Source organism: Leuciscus leuciscus (assembly GCF_965113295.1).
Source record: "Leuciscus leuciscus genome assembly, chromosome: 16".
In the NCBI taxonomy this organism is placed as follows: Eukaryota; Metazoa; Chordata; class Actinopteri; order Cypriniformes; family Leuciscidae; genus Leuciscus; species Leuciscus leuciscus.
The window spans coordinates 5,052,450-5,070,416 of NC_138740.1; the positions used below are offsets into that span (position 1 = coordinate 5,052,450).

General features: G+C 34.8%; 1 protein-coding gene across 1 annotated transcript in view; it reads left to right on the top strand.

Moving 5' to 3' along the window:
- The first annotated feature begins 655 nt into the window (after positions 1 to 655).
- Positions 656 to 17,967, top strand: part of gabra6b (gamma-aminobutyric acid type A receptor subunit alpha6b) — a 30,626-nt gene continuing 13,314 nt past the window's right edge. Inside the window, exons 1-8 of the mRNA XM_082141365.1 lie at positions 656 to 866; positions 947 to 1,065; positions 1,395 to 1,462; positions 2,075 to 2,295; positions 2,653 to 2,735; positions 2,822 to 2,965; positions 3,267 to 3,419; positions 12,699 to 12,946. Of these exons, the coding sequence (XP_081997491.1) occupies positions 832 to 866; positions 947 to 1,065; positions 1,395 to 1,462; positions 2,075 to 2,295; positions 2,653 to 2,735; positions 2,822 to 2,965; positions 3,267 to 3,419; positions 12,699 to 12,946 (1,071 nt within the window). The 5' untranslated portion in view covers positions 656 to 831. The remainder of the gene's footprint in view (positions 867 to 946; positions 1,066 to 1,394; positions 1,463 to 2,074; positions 2,296 to 2,652; positions 2,736 to 2,821; positions 2,966 to 3,266; positions 3,420 to 12,698; positions 12,947 to 17,967) is intronic.

Here is a 17,967-nt window from a genome sequence, read left to right on the forward strand (position 1 = left end):
GCTGAGCATGACATTTTATTGCATCAGAGATTTTGTGTTGAATAATCACAAAACAAAAATAAATAAATACATAAGTTCATAAAAACATCCATATTTCAACAAAAACCAATAACAACAACATCTTTCTACTTAATATTATACATTCTCATCCTGACGGTAAGCAAGATAACCATGAAATATAAACAAGTGAAATGTTTCACAACAACTGATAAAATCTAACTTAAAGGCTATTTTATAATTTTTGGATATTACATAAGAGGAAACCTCTAAAATGTAGTATTTATCATTGAAATAAATATATATGTTTCAGTAAGCAAACACAACATTCTTTTGGCAACACTTTAAAACAACCTTCATTAATAAGTAATTGGCAAATATTATATGATGCTTAAAAGATCAGTAGTGGCGAATTTAATTATACATGTGAATATATTAAGTAAAGTTTCATGACATTTTTAGTATTTGAATGTACATTAACTAATGATCAAGTTTGTAATCTGAGAAAAAAAGCACAGCAATCATCATGTAAATTCAAACAGTAGAACATATCAGCAGTCTTTCTCTTCTAATCCCTCATAATGCTTTATTCGATCTTGTCAATGTCCTTTGGTTACATCTCTCTGCCTCTTTAAAAGCACTTTAGTTTTCCATCAGAGTGAGTCAGAAGAGGAACTCCACTGAGGAACTCCAGCAAGACTTCACGCATAAAAGCTTCAGGATACGCACACAAGCCTCGCAACCACACCGGCTCCTTTTGCACACATAAATTATGGGATGTGCAACTAACACCAGTTGACAAGGGGACACTTGGATAGAGAGTGCGCGTAAAGCATGGCTTGGATACGCACATGTTTTTTCCTGTCTTGGTAAGTAGCAAAGTGTTTTTATCTGACTTCACACATGTTTATTTTCTGCTTTGCTTATTCACGTATGGAAATGTTTACAGTGTTGGGCAGGTGTTGGCAAATCCACCGACTGAGACAAGGATTTATTTGGATAACATTACGCGCATTTTGGATAGGTTGTTAGATGGATATGACAACAGACTCCGACCTGGTTTTGGAGGTAAGCAACTGCAGGAATTACTTAACATATTAAAGTGTTACTTAATGTAGTTTATTAAATACATTTACTTTCATTTTCTCTGTAAATTATTCTGGACTTTGCATGCCAGACTTCCTCAAGTTCATCATCAGAAACTGCCTTACTGCTTTATAAGGTCATTATGTTTAAAATATTTGTAATGAGTGAACTAAGGAGCATCTTTCTTTCTTTCTTTCTTTCTTTCTTTCTTTCTTTCTTTCTTTCTTTCTTTCTTTCTTTCTTTCTTTCTTTCTTTCTTTCTTTCTTTCTTTCTTTCTTTCTATTACTTATTTATATTTGAAAAACTGTAGGTCCTGTCACAGAGGTTAAAACGGACATATTTGTCACCAGCTTTGGTCCTGTGTCTGATGTGGAAATGGTATGTGATTAAAAACAATTATATATGATGCATGCAATCATGCATATAAACCTAAATCCTCTGTAATTGCATGTTTTCTATGTCCACTGCCTCTATTCATGTTGGCCTGGCTTCATTATTCTGACATTTGGGCAGGATGTCATTATAGAAGCTTAGGGATTTTAATCTGGATGACAATCCCTGACACTGAGGGTCCCGGCTCAGCTTTCTTTCCACTGTTACACACTACGCTATTTTCCTACAGTGTCCAAAGCCACCACGCTTGCCATGTGATGCACTGTGACAATCCGAAAGACAGTAAAGATAAATCTCTGCCAAGATTAGTGGGGAAAAAAAGATAAAAATACCATTCCTGATGGTAAATGTATACCAGCCTGATTCGTATACATACCCGATGACACTTTCCTGATGTGTTCACTCATACAAATGTATTGTGGGTTGCTGTTATATATATATATATATATATATATATATATATATATATATATATATATATATAAAAAAAACAAAAAAACATGACAGTTTAGATTTCTGTTGATTTAAAACTGCAGTCATAGAAACAACATGTGAATATCTAAAAAATAAACTCTAAAAAGAATAATAATTTCTTAGGAATACACAATGGATGTATTTTTTCGGCAAACATGGATTGATGACCGGCTGAAATTTGAGGGCCCCATTGAGATCCTGCGTCTCAACAACCTAATGGTCAGCAATATCTGGACACCGGACACTTTCTTCCGAAATGGCAAACGTTCTATTTCGCACAACATGACCACTCCCAACAAGCTGTTCCGCATCATGCAGAACGGAACTATTCTGTACACCATGAGGTAAACAGCGTGCCAGAACATTTGCTCTCCAAGTCAAAGATGGACTGCACACTTGCTCTTTAAAATTGCAGTAGAAATGTAACAACACATTCTTTTAGCAGTCCACAATTTTTTTTTAAATTAAAACAACAACAGTGGATTATATTACAGTATATACCATGTACTGGTTAATTATTTGGAAAAAAAACTGTAATACAATGTATTCTTGTTCGTTTATGCCGATAAAGTAAATAAATGTATTGTATTCAAAGGATTTTCCCATATGAACTCAGACTTTTGAATACCACTGTATATAGGGTTTAACAAGGTTGTCTGTTATTTCACATAAATTAAAGGTAAAACGTTTCTTGTTTTCAGGTTAACCATCAATGCAGAGTGCCCCATGCGGTTGATAAATTTCCCAATGGATGGACATTCATGCCCTTTGAAATTTGGCAGCTGTATGTATATTAAAATGGCACATATTCCCTTTGGATGGTTTTACTGGTATGACTGACTTTAGTTTTGATTTGTGCCTATAATATAGATGCCTATCCAATGAGTGAGATTGTTTACACATGGAAGAAAGGGCCATTATTTTCAGTGGAAGTTCCTCAAGAGAGTTCCAGTCTACTACAGTATGATCTCATTGGACAGACAGTGTCTAGTGAGAGGTTGAAGTCAAACACAGGTATGATCTTTGGGTTGTTTGATTCAGTGACAAATGACTGTTGTTTTCTGGTTTGCTGAGTACGAATGCCGAGAGCTTTTTTAATACCAACCTCTTGCCAACATATTTTTATCAGTTGAAAAACTAAATGTTCTTTGTCCTGATTTAAATAAATCTTAAACATATGTGTTGAATTTGTTCTTTTCATTTGTTAAACAGGATTTTCTATTAATCTTTAATGTATTTCTACGGAATGTACAGTTACATAAACACTTGTTTAGGATTGCCTGTGCCACTAATGCCGTATGTCCATCTGTTGCAGGTGAATACATAGTCATGACGGTGTACTTCCACCTGCAAAGGAAAATGGGTTTCTTCTTGATCCAGACATACATCCCTTGCATTATGACTGTGATCCTAGCACAGGTCTCATTCTGGATTGACAAAGAGTCAGTACCTGCCAGAACTGTGTTTGGTAAGTTCTGTTTTTTGCTTCCTCACAAACTGTTTGTCTGTTGGGATCACTGAGCAAGCACCAGTATGATAATACTAAATCCAAACAGTGTAAGAAGTGATATACTTATTAATAATAATAATTAATTCAGTGCTGAAAATTGTTCATTAAACAGACTACAGACCATTTAGACTATTTCACCTTTTGTGTGTGCTATTTATTCTATGTTCATTGTTAACTTGTTAATGGCTGACTCATTTGAAAATATAGCTGCTAGTAGCGATTAAGGGGCCAGATTATTTTAGATGATTGTAGATGATTTTAGTAAAAAATTATAAATACAATCACTTGTAATATGATTTCATTGCTTATAACTTTTGACCAATTTGTGGAGGTAGTGGGGTTGACAATGACATACACAAAGTTTGGTGTCAATCCAGCAAAAACTTGAGATACAGCCTCAGACACAGTTTGGCATCATGCCATCAAACAAGATTTGTCTATCAACACAAAATCTATAACTTTTTGCTGGCATGGTCTGAAGATGATTGAAATTGAATTGGTGAAAATCGGACCAATGGTTCGGAAAAGTAGGTTTTCAAAGAAATGCAAAACAGCCAACGTCCAAAATGGCCTATATGGAAAAATGATGTATCGTTTGACTTGGCATGCTGAAACTGAGTCAAACGAGACCTTACGATTTTTGTGATTTTTGGCCAAACTGTTCAGAAGTTATAAGCAAAAAGAGCAATTTTTTTCATATCTCCTGACAACTAGCTGGCACTGCGCCAAAATGTGGGTCTCCTCAGGTCACGGTTGTCATAACACAAACCAAGATTGGTCTGAATATGCTAAAGCTTTGCTGAGATACAGCCTCACTATCATTTTGCCGTTATTTCAGAACGATTTGACTAATGATGAGAAATTATGTCATATGGTGTAATCAAATTGTCTTGAACCAAGGAATCTGAGGGAAAAATTCTAGTCCTTATGGTTCAAAAGTTATTAGCATAAATGTGAGTGCAAATTTGGACAGTTGGTGGCGCTAGAGGGATTGAGGTAGAGACTCCAAATTTGCTGGGGCAAATATTTAGACTGTTCCCTATCCGTGTGCCAAATTTCCAAACTTTCCCTCAAGTGGTTCTATGGGCTGGATTTGACTCCCATGGTGGAAAAAGAATAAGAACAATAAGAACACTTGCGATTACAATGGGTGCCTGCAGACTTTTGGTGCTTGGCCCCTAATTGACTGTGTGTTGAGTCACTTGAATGCTTTACAGAAGTAGCACTCTGAGTTGATGCCCATTTAGAGTGTTCCAAATCAGTCACACATGAAGCTACATTTAAGGTATGATGCTATATTAAAAGGCAGCAGCCTATATAGGCAATAGAGGAAAAAGCAGCTCACTCAATTTTGGAACTGAGCCAGAGAAAGCAGAAGAAGGTGTTTGAATTTTAAGCACACCCGATACAAAACAAATTATTCTACACTGAAAAGTTACCACACAATTTAAAGTGAAAATTGTAATTGTCATAAAAAGGGTTTCTTTATAAACAAAAGGGTAACACTTTATTTAAGGGTCAAATTCGCACTTCTAACTAGTTGCTTATTAGCATGCATATTACTAGTACATTGGCTGTTTATTAGTACTTATAAAGCACATATTAATGCCTTATTCTGCATGACCATATTCTACATCTCTTAATCCTACCCAATACATAAACTTAAATGCTACAAAACTACAGTAGCCTACTAAGTATTAATAAGCAGTAAATTAGGAGTTTATTGAGACAAAAGTTGTAGTTTATGAATATGTGTTCCCCATACTAAAGTGTTTCCACAAAAAGAATCCAGATGAATTTGCTAGGCACTTGATGAGATGATGCACATTTTATTTTTTTATGTAGATCTCATTTCTGCTTCATTATCTTAATGCACTCTTCTTGGCAGCTGTTGGCAATGATCCTAAATCACTTAACGTGCCTTGGCCCTTGTTCTGTGGTGGTGCAGTATAAAGAGCAAACATTTTGAGATCCTCTTCCTTGCCTTCCTCTGTTTGCTTTCTTTTTCATTTATAAAATAGAAACATGGGCACATGTGAAGATTACTCAAGTTTTCAGTTGTGTAAAGAAGAGTATGGAAATATCTTGCGTTAAACTTTACTGCACTCTAAATAGTGCTACTTAACCTTTAACAGAGACAGCCGCCCGTGGCTAAAAATATCTATTGTTTGTTCCTCTGAGCAGGAATGATTGTTGATGTGTGGTGGAAACTATCATCTACTCAAACAATAAACATAGGTTTTGGTCTTTTGAACCACCAATTATTAGCATGTTTCTTTGGAAATTTAAACAAACGCGAAGTGAAAGTAGTTGTGTGCGTGCGTATTTGTGTGCATCAAAACAAACACAAAATAACAGATTTGCATGAGAATACTTTTGATTGTGTGTGTATATACTGTATATATATATATATACAAAATACAAACTTCAGGAGGTTCTGTTTAAGTTCACATAGTAAAAAAAAAATCAATAAATCAATAAATAAACACCACCAACATTTTACTGGAGTTTTTCTTAATTCTGGTAAATTCATCAATTCTCAGACAAAATAAATGTAAAATTGGGACTTTAAATGAGCTAGATTGAAACTTCAAGTTATCCTGTTTAAAATTATAGAAGGCACTCGATTTTTTCTGCTAGAATGGGTTAGAAAAACAAAGGAAAGTACAGGCGAGTCAAGTGCCCCAACATGTTCTAGGTCTTTATGAAGTAGTCTTAAAATGTATGAACTTTTTCTTTGTCCTCATTGCTTTTTTAGCTGATTAATTGTGTTATTTAAGAATGATCACCTGTCTTTGTGGTCTCCCGCTTGTGTTTCACTGGGGCTATTAGAATGAGTTTTTCAGCAATTCGAAGTGTATGAGTCTATAACCTGAAGATTTTCTCTTTATGAACACATCAGCATTTGAATTTCCGGTGCCAAAATGTGTCTTGGTAGGGACACTAGAAACATATACATTGAGATATTAAAGATGATTTGCCTTTCAGTCAGTGAAGTTGCCAGGTGCATTTCAGCTTTAGTTGCCTGCAATTGGGATATGTTCTTCTTTTGCTGATGAAGTCACAACTTCAGTATAAAAATGGCTTGCTCTGAGTGAGGTGTTAATTACACCATGTCAGTCGATTACAAGCAAACATCGGCTCATGTGGAGAAGTGAGTAACCTACAGCATGTTTCTCAGTTCTGAGGTGAGAGTGTTATGCCTGTGAAAATAGATGTGACAGAAAACTTAAAACAGTGTAAAAAAGAAAAGGAGTGAGAGTTTCTGACAAATGACTTGCTGTAGAGAGTAGAGATGAATAGGTAGAGGCACTCACTGTCCATTTCTATTGTAGTTGCTCTACATCACAATCTTTTACCACTAAGAGCTGAAATAACCCAAAGCATTTGGTTCAGAGATGTAATTGACTGAGGTTCATTTGGACCAGCTTTTTGCCGTTAAAAGCATTATTTTGCCCCTAAGGCAATTAGTGTTTGTTCCTTTGCTTTCTTTCTCTTTCTTCACTACATTTCTATTCACGCTCAGGACACGTTAAACGTGTTCTCGTGTACAAAAGCTCTGAATATCAAACTTTGATTTGAAACTGAAGTTGAACATTCAATGATATTTTTAATAAGATTGTGAAGATAAAAGCTTAAATTATATTTATTCGTGGAAGACATCAATTTGGTAGGGTCATGAAGTTGTAAATGAAGCTATGTGTGATATTTAATACAGTAGTTATGAGTGTAAGTTATGAGTTCGGAGTTAGTCAATTGACCTATTTAAGTACATTGCTTTTAAACATCAAGTTTAAAAGTTTTCTTGTCCCCTCTGTAAGAAATCACTGGGCTGTCCTCATAGCAGATACTCTCTCTCTCTCTCTCTCTCTCTCTCTCTCTCTCTCTCTCGAATTGACAAAACTTATCTGATTTCTATCTGCTCAACCAATCGACCATGAGCTGCCCTATAGATCACCCACATCAGAACAACAAAAACACAGCAAGCTAGTCCTGATGTGGATAGTACGGCAGATTTTATCAGCAATGATAAAATGATATAGTGGCATGTTTTGAGAAGGTGGGGTAAAGTGTGGTGAAAATGCAAAAAGTAAAGATTGTTTTACAGATGAGAGATGTCTGTAAGATTGTCCTTTATTGATGGTAGCGAGCGTGACATTGACTTTTTAAACATAATCAAGTGACAGCATATGACTTGGCATGTCATCATGCGCTTGATAGAGAATAATAAAAGTTGCAACCCAGACTCATTGGAAATACATGCCTCTACCTAATTTTTTATTATTGATTTATTTGTGGAAATTCCAGAATAATACTTTTATTCATCTAGGATGCATTACATTGATCAAAAGTAACAGTGAAGGCATTTATAATGTTACAAAAGATTTCCATTTAATAAATACTTTAATATATTTAATAAATAAATGCTGTTCATCGAACTTTCTTTTCATCAAAGAATCCTGAAAAAAGTATCACCATTTCCACAAAAATGTTAAGCAGCAAAAAACTGTTTTCAACATTAATAGCAATAATACGAAATGTTACCCGAGCACCAAATCAGCAAAATATAGTGATTTCTGAAGGATCATGTGTCATGTGACACTAAATACTGGAGTAATGATGCTGACAATTTTGCTTTGTCATCACAGGAATAGATTATATTTTAACACATATTCAAATAGAAAACAGTTATTTTAATAATATTTCACAATATTACTGTTTTTACCATATTTTTGGTAAATGCATACATGCAGTTTTGGTGTATATATATATATATATATATATATATATATATATATATATATATATATGAAGTATATGATATCAATGTATATGATATCTCCCGCTATATATATATATATATATATATATATATATAGACTATATATAGACTATATATATATATATATATATATAGACTGAGAAGTGAGTGTGCACACTTGCACACTTTATTAAACTGCACGCACAATGCACACTTCATTAAACTGTGAGAGATGGAGAGAATGGCAGAAAGGAAATGTAGCTTGGTGTAGTGTAGTGTAGTGTAGTGAACGCAATGAGTTTTTGCAAGTTTGTGGCTCTGTGTCCTTGATTATTCACTGGAGAAGTGCAGACAATGAAATGAGGCGGACCATGCTGAAACTGGATGGTGTAACCGATGTTTCCCTAAAGCACTCTTAGGTAACTATGGTCATAAATTCCAATGAACTCTATTGGTAATGACAGAACTTCCGACCATAGTTGCTTTTGGGAAACTGGACAGTTTGCAGAACCCAGCGAGAAACATTCGTCAGAAGCTGCTATGCTGTCGAACATCTCACCAGAGGTGCAAGCCGATCTCCGACTGCACCTTGACCTGCATGATCAACCGTCGGAGACCAGCCACAGCCAGTAGGGTCCTCGCCAAACGCCACACTCACTGGAGAACACGCCAACCATAGAGAGCAAAGAGTCTAAAATAGCATAAGACACAGGCAGAACAAAATCGTCTCATGGGCCTGCTTGGAGGTTTGGAAGTGCACTCATATTGATTGGCACATAAATGGTCTAGAGATGCTAGCGTTATGCCTGGCCCTCAGGAGATTCCTTCTCTACCTATAGACCTTATGTAGCCCCGCCCCTTTTCAGCGCTGCACTCGTTGTCTTTCGTCTTCCAGTCTGTATTTTCACAGCGATCTTGCGTATTTATGAATGAATGGCTCATTTTAAAATCTTCCCGGTCGACTGACATTTGTTAAGACATCTGCTTTAAACATTACAATCCTCATGATAACTTTCGTTAACTTTACATTAATTAAATCCACTTCAAAAGCTAATTACCCCTGGACAGCAGCGCCATAGAGATATACAGAGTGACTGCAAAAACAGAAGTTCAAAGACAATATTCTAAAGATGGCAGCGCCCATAAGGTCTATAAGGCTGTCATGTGTTGGTCAGGACAGACAATACATTGGTGGTATCTTACCTGAATCGTCAGGGAGGGTTGGACTCTCAGCCCATGTGCAGGCTTTGTTCATCAGGGCGATTCATGTCCTAGGACATCTGAACCTGGGAGCGGATTTACTCTTGAGGCAGGGGCTGAGGCTTGAAGAATAGAGGTTGTATCCCATTGCTGGTGAGCATGATATTCGGCAGAGATTCGGTTGAGTGGATACTATGTTTTTACAGTGTAATGAAATGAATAGCAGTTGAGTTGTTGAAAGAAATCTGTAATCTAGCCAGCTATGGGGATAACTGGTGCAGTGTTGTGTTGTTGTTGGTTTTGGACTAGACTTATTGCACTAGACTGTATGACAATTGGATTGATAGTACTAATATCTTCATGTTGATTTTACTAATATACTATCTTAGTATTTTTGCAATAATCTAACAACATCAAAACCAATTACAAAATCAAAAACATAATGAATTATAGCTCCATTTATACTTATTTATAGAATAGTATTGCTATTCTATAAATATATTTATAAAGACCCATTGAGACCTATACTGGATTATGAGAACAGTTATTGTTAATTTATATTATTTGTATAATTTAGTAATGCATTTCCTTTTTTAAAGCGTATGCTCATAATCCATTATACCCTGATTTATAAGTATTAATTAGTCAGTTGTATGGCTCCATGAATTTATTTATAAAGATGCAACCTGCATTTCTATATTGTTATTATATTATAGTTACAATGACATTTTAGTAACTTATTTCCGTCAAATAAGTGAATATATTGCTATTAAAAGCAGTGTTGTGTTCTTATAAATACTTATTGTGAATGATAATACAGTTACTAACCTCTATAAATGCATCATTGATGGCTTTAAGTAAAACATAGAATGCAATTTTCCTAAACCAAATGTTAAAAAAATCATGAAGATGTGCTCATTATACGTTTTAAGTTGTTTATTTGTAAATGTAGCAAACAATAATTCCTGAAATAAAATAACGAAAAAATTAAATAGTAACATTTTTTTAATCTTTTATTTTTATTTTACATAACAGAAAAACACTGTAACAATATTTTTTTAAAGTACAATTTCAGTAAAGTATAACTACTATAAGCTATACCATGAAAATGGCAGAGGAGATATAGATTTTAACAACATGTCAAAATTACCATTCATGACCTCTAATGCAAACATTAGCCAATAAAGACATTGATAACTAATTGGTACAGCAAACAAGTTTCTCTGTTTTTTATTTATTTATTTATTTATTTATTTATTTTATATTTGATCATTTATAAATCAGTGTATAATGAAAATGTATAATGTGAATTGAAAAAGCAAATGCATGACTTGTAAGCAATTATACTGTTCTTATAATGCAGTATAGGTCTTAAAGAGTCTTTATAAATCTATTTATATAATAGAAATACTTAATACTATATAAATGGGGCTTTATAGAAAGTGTTACCAAAATATCTAACACAACAGAAGATTTATAGTTCCAAACATTAATAAAAAGAACTGAATGAAACATAGAAAGGCCATCATTTGCTCATAAAATAAAAATCCCTTGCCTTTGGGTTACCATTATTTTATTAAATGAAACAACACTTTTCAAACTAATGCTCAGATGTAAAATAAAACATTGCAAAGCTTGTTAAATAGTGTTATCTGTCATATTTTAGACAAATCACTTTGAATCTGAAAGGCTTTTCAGTCCTTACTGAACTAATGGTTACTTATCCTGGAGCTATTCCATGAGAGTTCATGCAGAGCTCTGAGTAAATGACCTATTCAATAGAGCCAGCACGCACCAGCAGACCATGGGTCTCTATGAGCCATTATGAAATAACAGTATACTTCTCCCCCACCCTCTAGTTTTCCCATCAGCCCCTTTATGTTGGTTAAAGGACAAGACCTGACCAGAAACATAGGAAAATGCTCTTCGTCCATACTAGCATTTAAGCATTTTCCAAGTTCCTTGTCCACTCTGAAATGTCAGAAAATGCTTAATTTATCTTACTGTGCATGCGTAAAATGTATAAAAACTCACTAAGATGATACACAGACCAGACTCATGCTTTAATCAAGTTCTCATGCTTTATTTCTGGCACAATGATTTGTATTAGCAAAAAACCCACCACTTGTGCATCCACTCAATCGCCATTCCACGATTGGTATAAAACATAATTGCCCTCATGTTTTGACGCAGCACAGCAATTATTAATACATTTTTACAGGAATATAATATGACGATTATACAAAGTAACTTTTACAGTATCTTTGGCAACACTGTGCAAGTAAACACAGATATCTATGGGGTACAATACGTGATTAAACATTCAATTACCTACTGTCTCAGTGTAGACGGATTATTGTAGACATAGCTAAATATGTCATAGTGAAATAAAGTCAGAATTGTGTTATAAAGTCAGAATTGCGTGATTTAAACTTGCAATTGCAAGAAATAAACTTGCAATTCTGACTTTTTTGCTCAGAATTGCGAGAAATAAACATGCAATTCTGAGGAACAAAGTCTGTCTTTTTTCTTCTTAGAATTGGACATTATAACTCGCAATAGCGAGTTTATATCTCACAATTCTGAGAAAAGATGTCAGATATATTGCAAGATATAAACTCACAAATGCATGTTACAAAGTCAGAATTGCGAGTTTATATCTCGCAATTTTGACTTTAAAACACGCAATTGTACGTTTATATCTCGCAATTCTGATTTTAAAACACACAATTCTGACTTTATATCTCACAATTCTGAGAAATAAAGTCAGAATTCCCAGATGTAAACTCACAATTATGAGATAATTCTTTTTTTAAATATTTTAATCTGTGGCGGAAACAAGCTACCATGACAACCCTGTCCAAAAGTCATGTCTGGTGTGTTTTGGTTTTACAAACTGCAAATGACTAATTGGCCCTTCTTTAAATGATAGTAACACTTAAACATCCATATGGAAGAAAATAAATAAATAAATACTTCAAGTATATGCCCTTACATTTGTTTTGCTTTTGACTGTATCATTAGCCAAATGAAAAGTGTTTACATAAAATACTTCTAGAAAATGTTCATGTTTTAAAAATTTTCCAAATAAAATTTTACAGCTCAGATTGCAGTATAAATGAAGATTTTTTATTTTTGAATGAGCTATTCATTAAATCACTGTTTTTAACTACTGTTTAGGATTAGGTTGAACTGAGGCTGTTTACCAAAACTATCAAGCTAACTGTTTTTTTGTTTGTCTGTTTTTTTGGGGGATTTCCATGTATTCTCGACAGGCATCACCACAGTGCTAACCATGACCACGCTGAGCATTAGCGCCCGCCATTCGTTACCAAAGGTCTCCTATGCCACCGCCATGGACTGGTTCATCGCTGTCTGCTTCGCATTCGTCTTTTCTGCCCTGATCGAGTTTGCTGCTGTCAACTATTTCTCCACCTTGCAGGCCAATAAGGAACTTCGGCGGGCCAACATGGCCTGTGCTGCGGCCACAGCAGCGGCCAGAAGTGATGGAGAAGTTGTTTCGGTAATTCTTATCTACATCTTTGTTTCTCCATTCATTCCACCCTCTCTTCTCTCTGCCTTTCATGGCTCACTCTCGTTTTAGCTGATAACAAGCACACTAGACGAAAGGAGACAGCCAGTGGTCTCCCTAGCCCCTAGCCCTAGCTGCTGCAGATTATATAATCAGTTCAATGTAGCAAAACATCCAAGCAAATGCATGCCAGACTCAAAGCGAGGGGATCTATCCTCTGTGTCTTGATCGCTGTAGGGGTAGACACAATGGCTCAGTACGCTTGCCCTGAGTGAGTAAATTAACAAGTCACAGTCAGATTTCCATTTCATGTCAGGCATGATGACAAAGTATGTGGCTCAGTTTTGTTTGGTACACATTCAGAATTGTAGAAGTGCTTAAGTTCGCTTAACCTTGATCAGCTCAACAACAGATTGTATTGGCTTCTATGCAGTGTTAAAGCTCTAGACAAGAATATTAAACCCTAATATAGTTTAGCTCATGACATAAGTGTCATTGTACAACAGTGCTTTTTTCAACAGGCTTCCTGAATACTGCCCTGTCTGCCATTAATAGGACAACCTGTAGACTTGCCACAAACACACCCCATTGGTTGAGCCAATCTGTCTATGCTGTCCTGGCTGGTATGCTCAAATGTTTGGATAGCACAGAGTCACACTGCTCACACTTTTAGGCTGGGGATCAACATACAAATAGCATTTTACATTAAATTGGCATAGGATATTTCTGCTAAGTGTCTCATTTTAGTCTTATTTCATATTTCTGCAACAGAGTCACACGAACGCACACGTCATGTAGCCAAGCACTGAAGACCAATGGCCAAGGTCTGGATTTTTGTTAATAATGCATTCAATTTCCTATCATATACCCCCAAAACACTTGGAATATATAGCACACGTCACATGCGATCATTCTGCGATACGCATCTTTTTTAAAAAGCTTAATGCTGGTCGTTATATGGACAAGCGCGAGTTTTTTTTGATTCTCCTTTTTTGGTCCATAAAAGAAAGAAGGGCATACGGCATTAGAACAACACCAGGGTGAGTAATTTATGACTTCATTTTAGGGTGAACTATCCCCTTAATGTTTCCTTTGTAAAGGGTTCATAAAGGTTTTCATTAATGACTAATAACTAATTTACAAAGGCATTATGATAAACAGTTATAACTGCATGAATAACATTTTTTATTTTAATGCAATACCTGTCAAATAGTGAGCCATTTTTCGAATTATTACGTTAAAAATGCTTAATAAATATATTTATTCATACTTATTTCACTCAAAACCAGATTCCTGATTTATTTAATGATGCAGCAAAAACAGATTAATATAGTGAGACTGAAGGGTGTTGCATTTGTAGTTTTCTCATAAATATCTTCGTATATATATATATGTAATATGTGCCTTAATGTAAAGTGGACACACAAATTATTTATTTATTAATTAATATTACACATACAGAAGAGATGGTATTTTTCTGGTGAATTTGGCGAAATGTATTTTATTGTTGATGCACTATATCAGTTCAACTTTAAATGTGAAAAAAAAAAAAAATAGACTTCTTTTACGGCACATTGGAACATTACTGAGTATGAATTCTTGTGAAAAGTGAACAATTCAGAGACATTTTTCAATTCCTTTTGAATTGTAAAAAATACAGGCATTTAATGAGTTAAGAGAAAGAACAGAGGCAGAGCAAGCAGAGATGTAAATTTGCAGGTCATCAGAATACAAATGATAGCTAAGGCCATGACAATGGATAATATGACCAAGTAAATATTCAAAAGAAAAGGTCCAAGAACAGAGCTTTGAGGGACACCTTGAGAGAGAAAACAGGTGGAAGTTTTGAAGTTATGGACAGCAATGAATAAGTGTCTATTAGTGAGATAGGATGTAAACCAAGAAAGAGCGCTGCCCATGATGCCTAGAGCTGAAAGATGAGAGATAAGTATGTGATGTCAAAAGCTGCTGTTAAATCAAGCATGCGAACAGTAAGATAGGAGAAGGTCATTGGTCATTTTTACCAGTGCAGTTTCAGTCCTATGGCCTGATTGAAAACCAGATTGATGGGGATCAAGAAGATTGTTAACAGCAAGATGAGATTGTAGCTGAGAGGGAACAACTTTTTCTAGCAGTTTAGAATGAAATGTAGATTGGATATAGGTCTGAAATGAGATAGAAATAGCAGCAGCAGTTTTAATGATAGAGGGACAGACCCAGAGGAAATAGAACAGTTGATCAGGTGAGCAATAGAAGATGCGATTACAGATAGGCAGCCTTTAAGAAGTGAGACGTGAAGTAACACTGCGATTACAGTATAAACACTTTAAAAAACATATTCTGCGATGTCACCTCAGTTAGCTCACCTGAAAAATCGGTAAACACGATGTGAGATAAAAATTTTGCCTCAGAGAACGTTGGAACAGTCCTGACAGTGTGACTTCTCATGAAAAGTGGCTTTATCGGATGCTCACTAGCGCCAACTACAGGCTTTGGTGATGCAAATCTTCTTTTTTTTTTCTTTTTTTTTTTTAAATGTATCAGTGTATAACAATGCAAAACAAGATTATCACATTACAAATGATCAGAAATTATATAATAACATATAATTTACAGGAACTTCCACATATCTTCCACATTATAATATGTAATGTGCAGTGTATTAATATAATATTGTCACTTCTAGTTTTGTGTTCATCTATTTAGATTATCTTGTTTTGATTTTACTGTATTCTGTTGTATTTGTGTTCAGTTCCTTGTTTTGTTCCTGTTTTATTTGGTTTCTAAGTCCTTGTTTGTTTCTATAGTAACTGATTTGGTTCAACCTATCTTGTTTTGTTGCTCATTTAGTCTTGTGTATTTATAGCCCTGAGTTTTATCTTTGGTTGTCAGATTTCGTCTTCATGTGGATGGGTTGTTCTCCTGTATTTTTCCTGAGTTCACTGCTCTTCACAAACAAACAACTGTTGCAAATATGTATATATGCAATGCATTATTTTTATTGGAAATATAGGTAGGATATACTTTTTTTATACTCTTTCAGCTTCACATCACTAAAGCATGTGTGTTCTGGCATGTGACAGGAGTTTGCACAAGTGAGTATCCAATAAAGCCACTTTACATGAGAAGTCACGCTGTTAGGACTCTGAAGTAAAACATTTTATCTCATATTGTGTTTCTGATTTGACAGGTAATATAACTGAGGTGACATTGCAGACTATGTTGTCCAAGTGTTATGTGTAATTGTTGTGTTACTTCAATGTATTAGTACCATACAAATAACCACACTGGCGCTCCCGCTAACAGTTCTGTATTGTTCTGTTGAAAGACATTATCTAACTTTCTATATAAATGTTCTGTAATGTGTATTCAGTAATTGATTACAAAATTGTTAAATTAGATAAAACATTTTTTAGATAGTCTTTATTTAGCTTGTATTTATCAAATGTTTTTGCCTTATAGATGTGATACTTGATTATCGTTTGATGGAAGACTTGATTGTTTCCCTGAATTGTTTAATGCGAGTTTACTTGGATAAGTCACTTTTAATATGAAGTCATGCTTAGTAATTTTCCAATGTGCTGTTGAATAAAATTGTAATCTTTTTTGTTTAAAGTTTACATTTCTGTTTACTTATATAGTTTATCAACACTACCCACTACCCACACTAGAAAAAACACTCTTTTCTGTTTGTGCATTAATAATTAATAAACAAATGCTTCACATGTGTCCACTTTAAGGTTCACTTTCACGTTACAAACGTGTATGAATAAATGGTTCACAGGTGTTTACCCTACATTAAGTTTCACAGGTAACTAATATTGGAACTACATTTTTCATTGTTATCTCAAGTTATGGTTATGTTCACAATACAGATTGATACTTTCATCTTGATAAACAAGAAATGAGATTTTATACAATGCTGTGGATAGGCATCATTAAAAGAGTATCATGAGTAACACTCAGAGTAGCTTTTGGTAAGCAACAGTGTCACGAAGCGTGAGATATTAAGGATAAAACTACAAATACATTATTTATTAAGCATTTATAACATATGAGTTACTGTTTTTATTCATGCAATTATAACTGCTTATCAACGACTTATAATGTAATATGTAAATAAGTTATTAGTCATTAATGAACACCTTTATAAACCCTTACAAATGAAACCTTGATGTAAAGTGTAACTATTAATTATTGTATTCCAGTTTAAAAACTCTTGAGGTAGACTTCCTGAAAAGTGGAAACACTGTGGCTTTTTTAAACAAGACTAAACATTTTCTTGTTCAACCAATGGCAGGCGTTTGGGGTAAGAATACCTCATAACTGGAAAGAAATGTGAATGGCATGCGGTAGGGGAAGGAGCAGTCGATGTGTTTGAGAAAACAGTCACTAATTCTGCAATTCTTTTTGGTAACGCTACTAAGAAATAACACACTTCCCCTAAATCTGAAATATACATATATGACTGCTCTTTTGGAGAACAGTGCACATTTATAGAATACATATAGAGAGCTAGGCATATGATACAATTGTGTGAATGTCCCATTGCCTTGGATATTTAGCCTGAGTTAGCTGCTGCCTGTTGCGGTGTCAGAAATAGCTGCGGTACTATGGCAGCTTGAGCCAGGTGCTCCCTGGGCGATTTCACATTGCAGTAGGGGCGACACAGTGATCTGCAGCTGACACTCACAGCTTGGAAACCTGTTCACTGATGGAACCGAGTCAAAGCCGTTTTCAATGCCAAAACTTTTGCAAGCCAGAAAGGGCTAAGGCGCTGCAAATAAAAAGCCATAAATAACCTTGTTCGCTCAAAACAAAGACTGATTTAAACTCATTTTACAGATATCATTAATTGTCACCTGACTGGAGAATTGAATGATTATGACCTGAAAATTACATCATCACAAAAAAATAAAAAGCTATGTGTCATACAACAGTTCTTTACAGAGACAGTAATTGGTAACATTGGCGAGTTAGCTTCCAGGATTTTATTTTGTTTAAAGATAAAA